This window comes from Manis pentadactyla, chromosome 2 (assembly GCF_030020395.1).
Source record: "Manis pentadactyla isolate mManPen7 chromosome 2, mManPen7.hap1, whole genome shotgun sequence".
NCBI lineage: Eukaryota > Metazoa > Chordata > Mammalia > Pholidota > Manidae > Manis > Manis pentadactyla.
The window spans coordinates 216,025,259-216,044,445 of NC_080020.1; the positions used below are offsets into that span (position 1 = coordinate 216,025,259).

At 46.2% G+C, this 19,187-nt stretch overlaps 1 protein-coding gene across 1 annotated transcript in view; it reads left to right on the plus strand.

Moving 5' to 3' along the window:
• The window catches only part of KIF3C (kinesin family member 3C), a 33,270-nt gene extending 27,070 nt beyond the window's left edge, over positions 1 to 6,200 (plus strand). Inside the window, exons 7-9 of the mRNA XM_036881805.2 lie at positions 3,211 to 3,319; positions 3,499 to 3,671; positions 3,902 to 6,200. Of these exons, the coding sequence (XP_036737700.2) occupies positions 3,211 to 3,319; positions 3,499 to 3,671; positions 3,902 to 3,995 (376 nt within the window). The 3' untranslated portion in view covers positions 3,996 to 6,200. The remainder of the gene's footprint in view (positions 1 to 3,210; positions 3,320 to 3,498; positions 3,672 to 3,901) is intronic.
• Positions 6,201 to 19,187: the final 12,987 nt, after the last annotated feature.

The window sequence follows — 19,187 nt, forward strand, 5'->3', positions numbered from 1 at the left end:
GACTGAGGTTTGTCTTACTTCAAAACCTGTGTTGTTGTTGTTTTTAATGGAAATAACTTTCATGTTTTCTTTTCTATCTTTTTTTGTATGTTTGTTTTAAATAATAAAAGTAATACATCATACTCATCAAATTGCTGAAAGTAAAAACTCTTGACATACCACAAGTTGGCTAGGATATTGAGCAATGGAAACTTCTGTAGGTATAACCATTTTGAAGAGCGATTTAACAGTATCTAGTAAAGTTGAAAATGCACATACTCTACAATGGAACCATTTCATTCCTGGGTGTACACCCCAGGCCATGTGTTGAATATGTGCTTGAAAATACCTGTAGAAAAATGTTCACAACAGCAGTGTGTTTAATAGAAAGAAGAAAAAAAAAGGATCAATTAGATGTTAAAAAATGCTATATTGAAACCTTAAAACAGTCAATAAAAGCAAACTTCAATAATCTAATTTAGAGCTGCATAGATAAATGTAAAAAACATGTTTGTCTAACACCAAAAAACAAAAAATGTCATATATACAGCATATAGTTCAAAATTTATAAATAAATATACAAATGCCATATATGTGGTTTATGAATACCCACATATATACATAAGTATAAAACATGCATAGCATTGACAAGCCCCAAACTTAAGAGAGTCATTAACTCTGGGGAAGGAGAGAGATGGGAGTCTTAAAAATTATGTCTGTATTTTATTTCTTAAAAAAAAAGATTTGGTGCAAGTAAGTATAACAAAATGTTAAGATTTGACAAAGCTGAATGGTAGGTACAGAGTTATATATTATTGTCTATACTTTTCTGAAAGATAAATCATTAGATATAAAGTTATACATACTCATTGTAAAAACATTCAGATGTTTTTCATATCAAAAACATTCAGGTTATGCAGAAAGTCGTAAAGAATAAAATCAACTATATCACACCCTCCAGTGACAACTGGTAATTTTTTTCTAAGTATACACACACATTTCTTTAAAAACAAAACAAAAAACTTCATCTTTTCCTTTGCTTTCTTATTTAATATTGTGGAATCTTTTCATTTATACATAGAGGTACACAACAAATTTAATGACTACATAATATTCCTTCTCATGGTTGAATAATAATTTAACTGGTCCTTATTGATACACATTTGAGTTGTTTCTAATTTTTTGCAGCTGTAAATAATATTACAGCAAAAAAAAAGTACATGTACATTTTTGTTCCCATATCTGATTATTTCCTTAGGGAAATTCCTTAGGAGTAGGAATTTGTGTTAACGAACATGCACTTTTTAAAAGCCAAGCCTGAGTTTTGTTTTGTTTTATAAATAATAGCCTTACTGAGATACAGTTTACATATCATAAAATTCAGCATTTTATTGAAGTATATAATACCATGGATTTTAATATATTCACAGTTGTATAACCATCACCATTATCTAATTATAAAACATTTTTATCACTCCAAAAAAGAAACCCCAAACCCATTAGTAGTCACTCCCCATTCTCCACAATCCAGCCCTAGCCAACCACCAGTCTATTTCTGTCTCTATGGACTTATCTATTCCAGGTGAATGTATTTCATATAAATGGAATCATAACAATATGTGGTCTTTGTGTCTGCCTTCTTTCCCTTAGCAAAAATGTTTTCAAGGTTTATTCATACTGTAGCATATGTGAGTACTTCATTCCTTTTTATTGCCAAGTAATATTCCCTTCTTCGGTATACCACATTTTGTTCCTTTATTTATCAGTTGATGGACCTTTGAGTTATTTCTACATTTTGGCTATATGAATAATGCTGCTGTGAACATTCATGTACAAGTTTTTGTGTGTGCATATGATTCTATTCTCTTGACTCTATGTCTAGTAGTGGAAGTGCTGGTTTTTATGGTTCTATGTTTAATTTTTTGAAGAACTGCCAAACTGTTTCCAAAGTGGCTGTGCCATTTTACATTCCCACCAACAGTATATGAAGCTTCCAATTTTTCTGTATCCTCACTGACATGTGTTACTGTCTTCTTTGAAAATCATCATCCTAGCAAGTGTGTAATGGTAACTCACTGTGGTTTTGATTTGCAGTTCCATAATGACTAATAATGTTGAGCATCCTTTCATGTACTTATTGGCCATTTGTATATCTTTGGAGAAATAGTTATTCAGATCTTTCATCCATTTTTAAATTGGGTTGTTTGCCTTTTTATTATTGATTTCTAAGAGTTATTTATATTCTTGATAAAAATCCCTTACCAGATAAATGATTTGCAAATAGTTTTATCCATTTTGTAGATTGTCTTTTCACTTTCTTTATGATGTCCTTTGAAGCACAAAAGTTTTTAGTTTCAATGAAGTCCTGTTTTATCTGTTTTTTTCCTTGGTTGCTTGAGCTTTCAATGTCTTATCTAAAAAGTTATTGCCTAATCTAAGGTCATGAAGATTTATTCCTATGTTTTATTCTAAGAGTTTTATAGTTTAGGTCTTAAGTATAAGTGTATGATTCATTTTGATTTAATTTTTATATATGGTGAAAGTCCAGCTCCATTTTTTTGCCTATGGATATCCAGTTGTCCAGGACCACTTGTTGAAGAGACTTCATTTCCCATTGAATGGTCTTGGTGCCCTTATAGAAAATCTATTAATTGTAAATATAAGGGTTTATTCTAGACTCTCAGCTCTAAGCCATCAATCTACATGTCTGTCCTTATGCCAGTACCACACAGCCTTGATTCCTGTACCTTTGAGTAAGTTTTGGAACTTGGAAATGTGAGTCCTGCAACTTCGATTTTTTTCAAGATTGTTTTGGCTATTTTAGGGCCCTTGCATTTCAAGTCTGACTTTTTAAATCATTTTATTATGCTAACTCCTATGAAGGAAAATGAAAAGCAGCACCACTAATCATCAATGGTTTTGTGTAGTGTGTAAAATCAGTATATGAATCTGAAAGCTAAATTAAGATTGGGTTTCCTTTCTTCATTCTAGCCCTCAGTCAGACCTTTTTACTGTGGAAAAAAGTTGAAGCAACAAAAGTGAAGAAATATATGCCTCCTTGTGTTATAATTATAGTTTTAGTCATCAGGTTATATTAGAACAAAGGGAAGAAAATTCCAGAACCTGCTATCTACAGGGCCTCCTGGCCACCTGAATGGCACTTAATTTCTCATGATATAATTTTTCCTATGTTTGAAGAAAATCCACTCTAATATAGTCTCTTCCCTACAGCAATAGCAGCCAAATGAAGAAGCGGCCAACATCTGCAGTGGGCTACAAGAGGCCTATCAGCCAGTATGCACGAGTTGCCATGGCAATGGGGTCCCACCCCAGGTACAGGGTAAGAATCTGGGAAGTAGAAGTGGGGAGGGGAGAGAGAGACCAAGGGAGGTGATGCTCACAACCTCTGCTTCCTCTATCTACCTTATCACCCCTTGCTACACCCAGTATTTACTAAGTGCCTGTAAGATACAGCCATCAGGGCCACTGCTCATGTCTGACCTAATATTCTTACCACAGGCTGAAAACATAATGTTTCTGGAGTTGGATGTGTCCCCTCCAGCTGTCTTTGAAATGGAATTCTCTCATGACCAAGAACAAGACCCCCGTGCACTACACATGGAGAGGCTCATGCGGTTGGACAGCTTTCTGGAAAGACCTTCTACATCTAAAGTCCGAAAGTCCAGGTCCTGGTCAGTACCATCATGGTGAGAGTGGGCAATGGACTTAGGAGGCACAGAAACCATGTGAGCTGGTTGAGGCTGAAGAGGGTTTTGGTGGTACCCAAAGGACATGAAGGGAGGGTGATGGCTGGGGCCTCTGGGGGCAGAGTTCCTGCAGCAACAGGATGAGGGACAAGAAAGTCCTGATTCTCTGTTTCCTACACTTCCTACATTCACCACCTCATCCCAACCCCCGACAGGTGCCAGAGTCCTCAGCGGCCTCCACCCTCCACCTCACAAGCCTCGCTGGCCTGTGCTGCTTTGCGTCCCACGACAGTGCTAGACCATGAGTGACCTTCAGCCAGGCCGCCCATCCAACAGCCTCCTAGGATGGGGCAGCCAACCCTGGATCATCTCACCTGCCGCTTGGTGTGCGTGCATGTGTGTGCATGTGTGTGTGCGTATGTGTGAGGGCTGAGAATCTGGCAGACCATGCCTCTGCCTGCTCTTCTTAGCCTCCTTTATTTAATTAATGTTATTTATTCGTGGAGCTCAGTTAGTGTGGGAGAGGTGCCCTCATCTGGGCCTGTGGTGGTCCCTGCACAGCCTCCTTGTCTTCAGACTTTAGACTCCCCCAAGTCAGACTCCCCTCAAGCTCTTTCCTGTCAGCTGCCCCCAGAAAGGAAGTTGGCTGGTGCCTGAGAAGAGAGTTCTTTTTCTACCTGTCTCACTCTGTAATCTCCATCTCCTGTGCTGACGGTGAGCAGCTTCTAAGCACTTTCTGGGACAAGAAAAATGTTCGGTGTCCACAGAGGACAAGAGTCATCCTGACAGTGTTAAGCCTGTGCTTCCAGCAGAGAGAGCCTGCTTTCCACTCTCTGGGCCTCAGACAACCTCTTTTGGCCTCTTGGGCTTCACAAGGACTTAAACAACCTCACAGACCCAGCCCGTGCTCTTCAGCTTTGGCAAGAACTCATGGCTTCCCAAACTCTGCTTCCTGCCCTCTTCCCAGCCATTGGGTGGGAATTATGAACCACCAGTTGCTGCCTCCTCAGGACCTTCAGGAAGTGGAACAGTAATGGAGACAGCGTGGACAGTCATCAAGGGAAGCCCCTCCTCCCACTCCCTTTGTTTCTCCCCCTCTGAGAAGTACCTTTGGTCAATAAGCAGCCAAGCCAACTCCCCATTTTTGAGATGCTCCTTCTCCCAACTTTGGTTTTCCCTGCAGCTGCTTGGATCCCAGTCCATTGAGCAAGGAATCCATGTCACTCTGCCCCTGGCTAAACAAAGGCATCAGGATCCGTTCTTGCCCCTTCATTTAGCACAGGAGACAGAGACCTAGCCACAATCTGCCAGCTTTGCCTATTACCCCTGTTTCTGAATCACATTTGTTAGGCACCATTTTGTTGAAAACCGACCATTTCTTCAGCATTGTGCAAATTGGTCTTTAGGGCAGTACACCTACCTCCCTTTGTGATATCCCAAGATATCTCTAAGTATCTCAAGTGATAAGTAAATTTATTTAAAAAAAAGAGATTAATTTTCTTTGACTTACCTTTTAAGAGTGTATTTTGGTGGAGGGGTGAGGAGGTAATCATGAAAGACATCAAGTGGTTTAAGATTTCAAACTGTCCTTAGTGGGAATCTCCTGTTCCTAAAATATGAGTTTAGTCATCAAGATAAAGGCAAGAAACTGATCTACCTGAAATTTGGTGTGTGGGAGAGGGTGATGGGGGCTGATGACCTGCTTATTCTCTATCAGGAAATGAACCCTTCTTTTACAGTTCAAGTTCCTCTCTAAGGACCAAGCTATGGTTTGGCTTAACTCAATGATGCTGTCATTTCTGCTATCATTACTGGACTAGATGGTTGGGTAACTCAATTGCCATTTGCTCCTGTCCTTCAAGGAAATACATTTTCCGACAGAGCCCAGGAGATTATTTGAGACTCGGGATTCAAATCAGAGGTTCAGCTATGGCTGGGACAGGAGCTGTGTGTGGAAATCTCCCAGGTGGCCTGGGCACAGGGGTCCTCTGGGCCTGCATTGAACAGCCTCTCCCACTGACCTCTTCCTTGTTTGTGAATGAAGCAGCATGTGTCACCGCCCTCTCTCTCTCTCCAGATTGCCTGGACACATCGACTCTGCATTGTCGGTCTCCAACCCTCACAGTCTTAGAGCACAATATACCCAACTTCACCACCCCAGTCTGAGGACTGGGCCCAAGGTGTGGGGGGCTGAGGAGCTCCTGCCTCCAGTTTTGTGGATGTGTGGATGTGTGTGCGTGTTTACCTCCACAGGGGACACTCTACCCTCAGCGTAAGATATGCTGGGAACAGGGCCACCAGGGTGGTTGGATCTGTTTCTGTCTCTCTCTTTTCTTCTTGATAATCAAACATTTGATTGATGAAATAGGGCCTTGATCAGGACCAAATTTCCACACCTGTTGCTGTGGTCTTTATTTAGGACAACAGTTAACAGTGCAGTGGCCCATTCTTGTCACTCTACACATATGACTATACAAGACATATGTAATATATAAATATATAAATAAAACATTACCCTGTGTCTCCTTGGCTTAGGATGAGACCTCCGTTGAGCTGAAATGGACCTGCAGCTCAGTGCTGCCAGCCACCGGCAGGCCCCAGCCCTGTTCAAATTAACACAGCCCATAATAAAGGAATGAGTATCGTCACAGAGTTGGTTGCCTGCCTTCTCTTCCCTTTATTTCTTCCTACTTTAATTTCCTTTTTCATTCTCTCCCTTCTCTTGCTTCCTTGCTTTTCCTAATAGGGTTCAAGAGTATTTGGAGCCCAGCTGCAGTTATCAGCACCTTGGAAAAGAACTGGCTGCTTAGTAAAGGGGATCTGTCTGGCCAGTAGGGCTGAGGGGCAGCTCCCAGGCTTTTGTCTGAAGTCTGTGCCAGAGCTATGGCAGCCGCTGTTTGTGTTTGAGGCTAGTGGTCCCTGCCCAGTTAATTCTGACCTATTAGCAGATTTCAGAACCACCTAGATGTCAATATCATGTGACAGCTCTGCCCCATCTGCTCCTCCATTTATCAGCTAAGAAAGATTCGAGCAGGCAGCAATGTGTGTAAAGCACATAGATGTGCCTGGCACATAATGGGTGCTGAATTAAAATAATTTAAGACTAGCTAGCCTCCCCTTATCCTCTCTTCCCAAGGCCTCTTTCCCTCTCTCTGGGTTCTAGCTATTGGCTGCTTCTAGCACGGTGGTCTTCTAAGAAATGAAAAGCAGTTGCTGCTAACAAACACAAAGCCCCTGGCTCCCTGGGGAGCACTGTGGTTGGCCAAGTGCACAAAATAGCAGGGGGCCTGTTGTTTTGGCACTGATGGTCACCACCTGGACAGGCTTGCTGGCTCTACGCTGGCCTTTAGCGCTGAGTTCTAACAGGGTTTCAGGGCTGGTGTGGCTCTTTTGTTGAACAGGGATTTGCCAGGTGTTCTGTTAGGTACTTTACATGAGCGAGTTTATTAAATTTTCCTGAGTGGGAATTACTGTCACTGAATTACAGATGAAATTTAGGGAAATTAACTAACTTGGCCAAATATATGTGGTTAGTGATGAAGCTAGACTTCCAGATCTAAAGCCCATATTTTTTTCTTCAGTGCCACGTCTCTCTAGCCCATTTGCACCTCAGGAAAACTGATAGGCACTCTACATGTTTTATTGAGTCATGGAAACCAGGGACATAAGAGCAGAGTGCTGGGAAATCAAACCAAATCTTCAGACTGTTAACCTAGAGGACATGGATTCCTGTTTCATTCAATGGGCTATAATCCAGTATTATAATTATTTGTTTTGATGCTCAAATTATGCCAGATTTGGTCAGTGGCAGTGCCTCCAAGCTGGTTTCTTCATCCTTTTGAAATGTTTCCATTATTCTTTGAGCACTTTTCTACTTTATGGGCACAAAAAGATGTTCCAGACTCATCCAAGGAGTCCCCATTCCTTGTAGTGGAGAGCGGTGCCTCACTGCTAAAGGCTGTCTCTACTCCCAGGCTCTCTGGGGACAGCTTGGAAACATGCACTCATTGTATATGTGTGCTTGCTCATTCACACACACCTTACGGTTGTATTTACTTTACATATGCCTATCTGGCCATGATTTCCCACCAATTTGTCCAATTTCCAACCCAACATCTCAGGATTCATTCCAGTGTTCCAGATTTTCATATTTATATCTCCTTTCTCTGACAGTTGAGAAACCTGGCTCCCAGTCCCTCTTTATATTTACTTATTTGCCTAATTCCCTCGTACGTGGCCAATTTCTTGACCATCTGCCCTTCTCCAGGGCTACCGCCCTGCTCAGTTGTTCTCATTTGGGTATCAGCCTCTGCCAGGCCCCTGCTCTGTGCAGCCATGTCTAATGGCTTTTTGACTGAATTCCTAAGGCAGGGAGAAGAAAAGGAGAGGCAGGGAAGAGACACAAATATGTTTGAAGCAGGAGCCTGCCCCTACTTTATATTCCTCTCTGTGCTGCAGCAAATTTAGAAAAGCGCAGGAGGATGAGAAAAGAAAGGATGTGAATTCTCCCCCTCTAGGAGCTTACAAATAGAAGAGGCGGGGCGAAACCCTTCCTGAATGCTGAGAGCCAAAAGGCCGGCGAGCTCCTCACCCGTGCGGCCCTGCCCTGTGAACACATCTCTCTGCCTTTCACCGGCACTTGTCCTCACCGGCGAGTTGTGAGTCAGCTGCCTCAGGGACGTTCTAGCACATGGTCCTAAGCAAGTCAGTCCACTCCTTGGATCTCAGGTTCCTCACAGAAAAAAGTCAATGTACGGACCTCTCTCCTCCCTACCCTCTCACGGCAGGTACGCATAAGAGACACTAGTGAATTTCATGAAGAATAAAGAACCCTGTACATGTAAAGGGCTATTATTAAGGTTGTATCAGTTAGGATGTAAGCTCAGCTGCCTAATCAAGATCCAAAATAATTGGGGCTGAAACAAAATAGATGTTTTATTGCTCTTCCACATAATAATACGGGTCTAGGTGGGCCAGGCTGGCACTGCTAGGACTGCCCCATGGAATTGGAGACATGCATGCCTTCCTACTTGCTGATGCAACATCTTTGGAGTGTTGTCCTTGTCCACACTGCAAGATGCTCATCACCGCATCTGCTTTCCAGCCAGTGGAAAGGGAGAGAAGGAGAGGTAGAGGGCATGCCCTGGTCATTTATGGGCACCTGGAAGCTGCATAATCCCATTGGCCAGAACTTTGTCATACCTAGCTTCACGGTGAAAATCTGTGTCTTTATTCTGGGTGACTACCAAGCAGGGGTTTAATTACAATACCACTGTGTGTATTGCCCCTGTTCCTGCTCTCAAGGCACGCCCTGTAACATTTGGACTTTTCATAATGACCTCTGCAAAGCCTAGATGTGTCGCTGCCAGGAACAGCAGAGCCACAGTTTGCAGGACTTGGACCTTATTCAGTTTTGGGGAGAGGGAGGAGAGCTGTTATTAAGAAAAAGAATGAAAATTTTGAAACAAAGTTAAGTATAAAAGTGAATATTTGTTTAGAATGAGAAAATAAATCACAACACATTGCACACTTTAAAAGCTGACAAATAACTACACCACCACCAAACTCAGATAAATAGTATATGTAATTATTTAAATATAGTTAAATACCAACAGACCTCTTTAAAGCTTTTTGCCCTTCATTTTCCAACTCTGTACTTTCTGGATGCCTCTGCATATGACAACAATTTTGTAATATTTTCTAGCCAAAAAGTAGAAAAATAATCCAGTCTTTCTTTTAACATTGTTGGCTGAACAATTTTAATTATTGAGAGTAGAATGTTTTCTTCCAGCTTTAACTCATTATGGGTAATGTCATGTAAATTTTTGAACTATGGTTTAATTTGGGAAAACCTCTATCAAATTTCTTTCATATATGAGCTTTCAGATTTCAGGGCATTTCAAGTAGTTTGTGTGTGTTTGTGTGGTAACTAATCTCAAATACTGTTTGAAATAGTAATGCTTATTAACCAGTTAGATGGCAATGTTCTCTACCTGTAATAACTCACGAATTTTTTATATTGCATCACATGTCAGTATTTGTGGAGACGCAGAAACCATACAACAAGCACACAGAGGTACTAGATCTTTTGATACTGCTACGAGGTTGTGCCTATGAACAGAAGAATTCTGATAAATTCTCTTTCGCACAATTTCCATCAAAAAGAAGAAATAGAACGATTTGTGTGTTTAAGATTGCATGCACTGTCTTCTTCATTCCATTTGACCAGGCATCGATGAAAACCAAAAACTCCACGTCTACTATTTAACATGTCTGATAATAGGAAGAATTTTCCTCAGACTAGGTTTTGGCTCTGTAAATTTCAGACCTTGTCTCTCCCTTACTACCCACCCATGTCTGGTGCCAGGCACTGTGACTCTTTGCTATAAATTTATAATGTCTGGCCCTGCCCTTTCATGTTTTGCCACCAGGTTGAGTTGGCAAAGGGGCTGATAAGAGGTATTCCTGGCAGCCATCCCTTCACTAGGTCAGCTAACAATAATTTATCTATATATGCAGGTGACTATGAATCACACAAAGTATAGCCAAACTGAAATATAAACCAAACTAAATATTCCCCAATTCACCTTCCCTTTTAGCTAGATCTCAAAAATGCCTGCAGCCCTGCCATGAGGGTGTGAGGGAAGTAGGAATGGCAAGAGATAATGGTCTTAAGTGACTGCAGTTGAAATATCTTACTTTTAGAATTTTCTAAGAAGCATATGACCATATGAGTACATGGCGAGGGCCCTTCACTGGGTGTTGCAGTGTGGAGTCCCGGGGCTTAAGCTTCAGTAGCTTCACAGAAAATCTACCTCAGTCCCTACAGGTGTAGGGCAGAATCTTATAGCAAAGTCACTCAAGGTAGAAAGCAGCCTTGCATTTCCGTCTGATACCCTAGTCCTGGTTTTTCTGCCCTCCCCTCTGTACCACTTCCTCCCCGACCCCCCATCCCGAAGGTCTCTTTATATTTTCTCCTGATAAAGAGAACATAAGTAGGCAAGTATCACCATGGAAACATTTCTTAAGATAAAACCACTTTTTAAATTAGAAGATTAATACATGCTGAGCCGGAAAATTTGAAATAATAAACATATACAAACACAGGCACACATACACACACACACGGAACTAAACAATAACTAGATAAACAATTTTAATATTTTGATCTCTGTATTTGAGGACTATTAAGACTGGGTAGCTAAGAACTGCCCAGCCTACCTCAAGACTGCCCTCTGTTCACAGGTGACACTCACTGAAGGCCAAGCTTTCTCCAGAGTGTTGCTGCTTAGCATGTGATGTTAGGGTTCGGGACTCCGGGGCTTCTCCAGAGAACAAACCACACAGGCACGGAGATGTAAATCCAAGCAAAGTCTTTATTCAGCCAGCTAGCTGGGGCCGACAGCACCTCCCCTGACACGCAGGTCGAGTCCGAGCTGTCGACCCCAAGCAACTTTAGGTATAGATTATATAGGATTTCCACAGCCATTGCACCAAAGCCCATACATTACCACAACCAATGAATTTAAAACACATCCCATACTTTAACCAATAAAGTTGAAACGGGGACCCGCCGCTTGCCTGACCTTTGCACGAGCACTCCTTAACGTCTTGTCACGAGTTTCATCCCCCTTAGGGTATGGAAACTGGGTGGCTCTCGCTCTAGAGTGTTTCCTGCATTCCTTTACATTCCCCCCTTTTCTTGACTAAACTGAGGAATCTTCCACAGCGGCATCTAGGGCCTGATACCTTTGACGAAGGACTAAAAGTTGGACAGTGTCAATCCTTTCCCACACAAACCTAACAAGCCTGTTAATTATGCATGGGCCAATCGTAAGCAGCAACAGCAGGATGACCAGTGGCCCTGCAATGGCCGAGAGGAGGGTAGCGACCCAAGGTTTGTATTTGAACTAAGACTCAAACCATCCTTCGCTACTTTCATATTCTCTACGTCTCTTCTCTAGATCTTTCTTCAGTTTGGCCAGGGAGTCTCTTACTGCACCTGTTTTGTCTACATAGAAACAACATTCTTCCTTTAAGGCTGCGCACAGCCCACCTTCTCTTAAGAACAGGAGGTCCAGGCCTCTTCGGTTCTATAGAACCACCTCCGACAAGGAAGTGAGGGATTGCTCCAGGTCTGACATTGTCTGTCGGAGTTGTTCTAGGTCCCTATCAATTGCCAGCCTCAGGGCTGTAAGCCCCTGTTCCCGAGTTACAAGGGCTGCGACCCCAGTGCCTGCCCCTGCTATCCCTAGGGAGAAGAGGGCCCCAATTGTCAGGGCAGTAACAGGCCCCCTCTTTCTCCGGTGGGGGCTCGGCACTTCTTCCCAAAAAGAAAGGAGGGATTCATGAGAACGATATATTAGGCGAGGTAGAATGGCCACAAGCACACACAAAACTCACTGCTAGCATTGAATACGAGGGTGGATAGGGCCAGGGTGAGGCCTGTCTTTGAACAGAGCCACCAACCCGAGGAGGGTATAACCCACTTTCCCGGCTCCCACGTGGTGTTATTATAGGAGGAGCATAACTGACTCTGGGCTGTAGGGACTGTGCCCACACATGTACCAGCGATTGAGACCTGAGCGATCGTAAGTCCCCTCGGTCCCCTATCCCAAAGAGTGGGATAGGAGTAGTTGATAGTGTAGGAGCCATTTATCCCGACTGCCTCATAGAAGGGGGGGTGAACCTGGGTAGCATAACCAACAGGGATCAGTGAAGGAGGGAGTGGTGTGGTTCAGAGTTTCTGCTACTGCCTGCACCATCTCCCACAAGGGGTTATCTAACCCGGACGGACCCAAACCTGGTCTTCCTGCGGGCTCTGGAATCAGCTTCACAGATGTGGTTCCCTCGAAAGTCCATATTAAGGCACTTATCAGCAGGATTCCCTTCATCTTCGGCTTAGGTGTAGTTTTAGAGGATTTGCAGGATGCTGCTGCACCTTCCGCTCTTCCTCGCGGGCTCCTGGATCCTTATGAGGCAGGACCTTCCGAACGTGGGTGTGATGCACCCAGGGAGCGATACCATCTACCTTGAGGGCAGTGGGGGTGGTAAACAATACAACGTAAGGTCCCTTCCACCTGGGCTCGAGTGTCCTCACTCGGTGTCTCTTGACTCACACCATGTCCCCTGGGACTATGCCATGTTCAGGGCTCGGAATCTTCCCGCCCTCATAATATGCTCTAATCAGGGGCCAGATTTCCTGTTGCACTTTAGCGAGAGCTTGCAACACATTCAGGTAGTCAGGGGCCGGGTCCCCTGCCCCGGAAAGCTGTACTCGCCAAGTTATGGGTGGAGGAGCTCCATACATTATCTCAAATAGAGTTAAACCATGTACATAGGGGGAGTTTCGAGCACGGAAGATGGCTAAGGGAAGGAGGGTCACCCAGTCCCCGCCAGTCTCTAATACCAATTTAGAAAGGGTCTCCTTCAAGGTCCGATTCATTCTCTCTACCTGCCCAGAGCTTTGTGGGTTATAAGCACAATGTGACTTCCAATCTACCCCCAAAGCCTGGGCCAGTCCCTGCAGGATCTTGCTAACGAAAGCCGGGCCGTTATCTGAACCTACGGCTTCAGGGACCCCATATCGGGGGATAATTTCTTCAATTAATCTTTTTGCTACTACCTGGCTTGTCTCATGCTTGGTTGGAAAAGCCTCCACCCACCCTGAGAAGGTGTCTACCATAACTAGCAAATACTTGTACCCATACTTCCCTGGTTTTACTTCGGTGAAGTCTGTTTCCCAGCTCCTCCCGGGAGCCCTCCCCCTTTCCCGAGTACCTGTCGGGTGGGGCCCTCTTGGGGCTGGTTTCAGCATTGCACAGCTGCTGCATTCTCTCGTGATCTGACAAGCTGCCTCATTCTGGTGGGGAAACACCAACTGCGCAGACTGGAAAAGGCTGAGCAGTTTTTTCCAGCCTAGATGGGTGGACTTATGCAGATTAGCAAGCATGTACTGTCCTAATGCTTCTGGCAGGATCAATCTACCTTCTTGGTCCCTACTCCAATTTCTCTCCTCAAACACTCTACCCGAGACTTGTTTCCTAATCCACTCAAGATCCTGAGGGGAATACTCAGGTTTGGGTGGCAAGGCGGGCAGTTCAGGTATGGGTACCTCGAGGGCTGCAAGTACAAGGGAGTCCGAGAGGGCCGCCCTCCTAGCTTCCGCATCAGCATGTTTGTTGCTGATGGCCTCAGGCGTCTTCTTTGATTGGTGGCCCGGTACATGTATAACTGCTACTGCCTTCGGTTTTTCGATAGCAGCCAGTAATCTTTGGACTTCTTGTAGATTCCTCAGCTCCTTTCCTTCTGCGGAGCAGAATCCTCTTTCCCGGTAAATGGCACCATGGACATGGACAGTGCCAAAGGCATATCTGCTATCTGTGTAGATGTTGGCCCGCTTGCCTTCTGCTCTCTCCAGGGCCTCAGCAAGAGCAATAAGTTCCGCCTTCTGTGCTGAGGTGTCAGGGGGCAGGGCTGCGTTCCAGACTACCTCCCCCTCGTGGGTCACCACTGCTGCCCCTGCTCTCCTGACTCCCTCCTGCACAAAGCTGCTCCCATCTGTGTACCAATTTAGCTCACAGTTCAGTAATGGTGTGTCCTTCAAGTCTGCTCGCATCTGGATAATTCCGGAGAGGATGTCTCTACAGTCATGGATGGGGGTCGACAGATCTGGGTCCGGCAGAAGGGTGGCAGGATTTAAGGTCACACGGTCGGAGAAGGCAATTCGTGGAGAATCTAGTAGGAGCCCTTGGTAGTGGGTGAGTCTTGTATTCATCATCCATTTTCCTGGAGGATGCCTGAGGATCCCCTCCACAGTATGTGGGGCTGTTACCCTCAAGTTCTGGCCAAAAGTGAGCTTGTCTGCCTCTTTTACCAGTAGAGCAATGGCTGCTAGGATACGCAGACAAGGTGGCCATCCAGAGGCCACGGGGTCTAGTCGCTTGGACAAATAGGCCACCGGTCTTTTCCATGGGCCTAGCTGCTGAGCCAAGACTCCTTTAGCCACTCCTTTCTTTTCATCTACAAACAGGATGAAGGGTTTTTCTGGGTCTGGCAAAGATAAGGCAGGGGCCCGGAGGAGAGCTTCTTTTAGTCTGTCAAAAGCCTCTTGTTGTTCTTGAGTCCATTGCCAGCCCCGCCCTTCTTTGGTCGCCTCATATAGGGGTTGGGCTATTTCTGCGTACCCTGGAATCCAGAGCCTGCAGAACCCAGCTGAGCCAAGAAGTTCCCTCACTCTCCGGGGTGAGAAAGGGACGGGGATAGTCAGAATAGTTTGTTTCATGGCCTGCGTTAGCCACCTGGCTCCGTTAGATATTTTGTACCCCAGGTAGATCACTGACCTTTGACAGATGTGGGCTTTCTTGGCACTGGCTCGATATCCCAGTTCGCCTAGTTCAGCCAACAAGTTCCCTGTGGCTTCTTCGCACTCCTCACGGGTTTCTGTGGCCAGCAACAAGTCATCCACATACTGCAGCAATGTCACGCGGGGGTGGCTCCTGCGAAAGGGCTCCAGGTCCTGGCTTAGGGCTTCATTGAATAAAGTGGGAGAGTTTTTGAAACCCTGTGGCAGTCTGGTCCAGGTAAGCTGCCCGTTTCTTCCTCCCCCTGGTTCCTGCCACTCAAAGGCAAACAAAGGCTGACTAACTTCAGAAAGGGGGATACTGAAGAAGGCATCTTTCAGGTCCAGAGTAGTATACCACACATGTGAGGGTGACAGGTGGCTGAGCAAGGTGTAAGGGTTGGGCACTGTGGGGTGGATGTCCTCGATCCTTTCATTAACCCTTCGCAAGTCTTGCACCGGTCGGTATTCTCTGCCGCCAGGCTTCCTTACTGGAAGCAGGGGCGTATTCCATGCAGATTGGCAAGATTTAAGGACTCCAGCCTCTAACAGTCTGTGGATATGGGGTGCTATCTCTTTCCTAGCCTCTTCCGGTATTGGATACTGCTGGACTTGGATGGGCAGGGCCACGACTTTGAGCTGAACAACAACTGGGGGCAGATGTTTGGCGAGACCAATTCCTCTGGTTTCGGCCCACGCAGAAGGGAACTTCTGCAACCAAGAGTCTATTTCTCCCTGGCCCCCCTTTTCTTGATCTGCCTGAAACAGGCGATGCTCGTCGGCTAGGGATAGGGTTAGCACATGCACCGGTTGTAGGGACTGCCCTTCTTTGTCCATGATCTTTATCCCTTCAGGTTCAAAATCAATGCACGCCCCGACCTTGGTCAATAAGTCTCTGCCCAGTAACGGTGCGGGGCTTTCGGGTACAACCAGGAATGAGTGAGAGACCTGATGTCTTCCTAGGTCCACTTTTCTATTAGTAGTCCAGGCACATTTCTTGGACCCTGTTACTCCCTGGACTACACTTGTGCATCTTGGGTTTAGGGGACCATGGGCTTGGTTGAGAACTGAATACTGTGCCCCCGTATCTACCATGAACCCAATAGGAGTCCCCTCCACACACACGGTTACCCAGGACTCGGGGAGGGGTGCCAAGTCCCGTCCCTGTCAATTCTCCTCTCCTAGGTGCAGGGTCTTAACGGGGTTCCCTCCTCCTTGTTCCTTCCTTTTGGGGCACTCTCTTTTCCAGTGCCCATATCCCTTACACAGGGCGCACTGATCTCGTCCTAGCCAGGATGGGTGGGGTCCCTTTCTTCGAGGAGATCTAGGGCTCCCCTCTACTCCAGCTAAGAATATCCTAGCCATCTCCTCTCTCTGCTTCTTGTTCTCCCTCTTCTGAAATTCTCTGTCTTCTTTCCTATTTTTCTCCTGCACTTCCCATTTCTCTTTCTTCAGCCTTTCTTTCCTATCTTCCGGAGTCTCTCTAGCATTGAAGACTTTCTCCGCTTGCTGCAGCATTTCTCTAATAGAGATCTCTCCTAAGTCATCCCGCTTATGGAGTTTCCTCCGGATATCAGGGGCTGCCTGGTTGATGAATGAGAGGACTACAGCTGATCTGTGTTCCTCTGCCTCTGGGTTTATGGGGGTATATTGCCTGTAAGCATCAAACAGCCTCTCCAGATATGCGGCCGGGCTTTCCTTTTCTCCCTGAACAATAGTTTTTACCTTAGCTAGGTTAGTGGGCCGTCTGGCGGCTGCCTGGAGACCAATCATCAGAGTCTGGAGGTAGACCCGGAGACGCTCCCTACCTTCTGCAGTCCCGAAGTCCCAGGTTGGGCTTGTAAGTGGAAACGCCTCGTCAATGATGGGCTGGAGGGTAGTAGGTCTTCCATTTTCTCCGAGGACATTTTTCCTGGCTTCATTGAGGATGCGCTCTCGCTCTTCCGTTGTGAAGAGGGTGCGGAGCAACTACTGGCAGTCGTCCCATGTTGGACAATGGGTGAACATAATGGACTCTACCAGACCTATAAGATACTTGGGGTCTTCCGAGAAGGGAGGGTTCTGAGTCCTCCAATTATAAAGGTCACTAGATGAAAAGGGCCAATACTGATATTGCTGAGCTCCGCCCGGACCGCCTGCACCGATGGCACGCACGGGCAGAACCGGCACTGCTTCTTCTGAGGTGGAGGAGGGGGCCTCCCCTTCTTGCTCCCTCGCCCCTCGAGGCCTCAACTGCATTCCTCCCGCTCTACTGGCACCCAGCGTGGAGCCAGGGTGGGAGAGTGTGAGGAAGCTCTTTCCGGCCTCCTGCCTTCTCCTGCTGAAGAGTCTGGGGAAGCTGTGGCCGCCAGATCCCTGCTGGGCTCTCCAACCTCGTTCTCTACCCCTCTGGCAGCTTCACCCCCTTCTCCTGCATACGGGGGTGGCTGCTCAATCGGCAGAGGGGGGTAGAGGGGGGAACTGTCAGGGAGAACAGGCCGCGCACTCGGGCGCACAGGGTTTCTGGCCCTATGATCAGGGGGTTTTAGATCTTCCTGGGCAACTAAGATGGAGGTTTTTAGTGGGTCAGTGTGAAATTTCCCCACCAAAAAAGGCCTCAGCCAGGAAGGGGGATTCTTGGCCAAATTTTCCCAGACAAGAATATAGGGAAGCTGGTCAGGGTGGCCCTCAGGGTCTGGCCGGGAGATGACGGCTTTGACCTTGCCAATAAGGTCCAGGGAAAGAGACCCCTGGGTCGGCCAGCCTACTCCAAAGGAGGGCCACTCGGCTGAACAAAAGGTATCAAGCTTACTTTTCTTGATACTAAGACTCATGTTTAGGGCCTGTTCCTTGACCTTCAGAAGGTAGGAAAGGATCAGACCTTTAGGAGTAGCCTGAGTCTGGCCCATGGTGAATAATGCAAGGAAGACAAAAGGCAAAAAGTAGAAGTGCCACTTTAAACAAGATGATGACTGGTGTATGTGCTTGTGGACGGGTGCCTGTCGTTGCACAGTTTTTCTTCTGTGGGGGACGCGAATTTATCTGGGATTTGCGGCTGTGACCCCCTTATCCTGTCACGGGAATCTTCCAGCGGCGGGCGCCCTAATGTCTCTTAATTGCCCGACCCGTGCCCGCAGGGGAATGATTTAGTGGCAGAAAGGAGGAATGGAGAGAACAGGAACAGGAGAGCGTCAGAGTAAGAGAAACTTAAAGGGAAAAGCGCAAAAAGAAATATAAACCAATACACAATAAAACAATCAACAATAACACCAAACACACACACCACATTTGATCGCACTCGTTCGGACCGGTCCTTCTCTCACTCTGGTGCGCACCACACTCACCACTTTCAGGATCCTCAGAAACTCTCGTGATTCTCCCGAAAGGCGTCCACTCGGACTGCCGCAGGGTGACGAGCTCGATCCTTTCCTCCTTGGGCGCCAGGTTCCTGCCGATCGGACTTCCCTTCCTAAGGCCGAATCACTCGGACCTTAGGGCCAGGATTGGTTACCTGGGCTTCACCCAGGGTCACTAACCTGGGGGCCGGGACTACCAACCTGGACTTCCTTACTCGGGATCACTAACCCGAGACCAGACACGGGATGGCGACTCCCGCTTTATACTGGATTTATGCAGACACGTGGGGGCGAACCTCGAATTACACTGCCCCATCCGGACAATCAGACCTTGCCTCCAGCTGTCCCTTGTTCTCCGGGAAGTCGCTCGGATCCCGGACGAGCCCCCAAAATGTTAGGGTTCGGGACTCCGGGGCTTCTCCAGAGAACAAACCACACAGGCACGGAGATGTAAATCCAAGCAAAGTCTTTATTCAGCCAGCTAGCTGGGGCCGACAGCACCTCCCCTGACACGCAGGTCGAGTCCGAGCTGTCGACCCCAAGCAACTTTAGGTATAGATTATATAGGATTTCCACAGCCATTGCACCAAAGCCCATACATTACCACAACCAATGAATTTAAAACACATCCCATACTTTAACCAATAAAGTTGAAACGGGGACCCGCCGCTTGCCTGACCTTTGCACGAGCACTGCTTAACGTCTTGTCACGAGTTTCATCCCCCTTAGGGTATGGAAACTGGGTGGCTCTCGCTCTAGGGTGTTTCCTGCATTCCTTTACAGTGATGCGTTGTGCAATGTGCGCATATGTGTGCATGTGTGTGT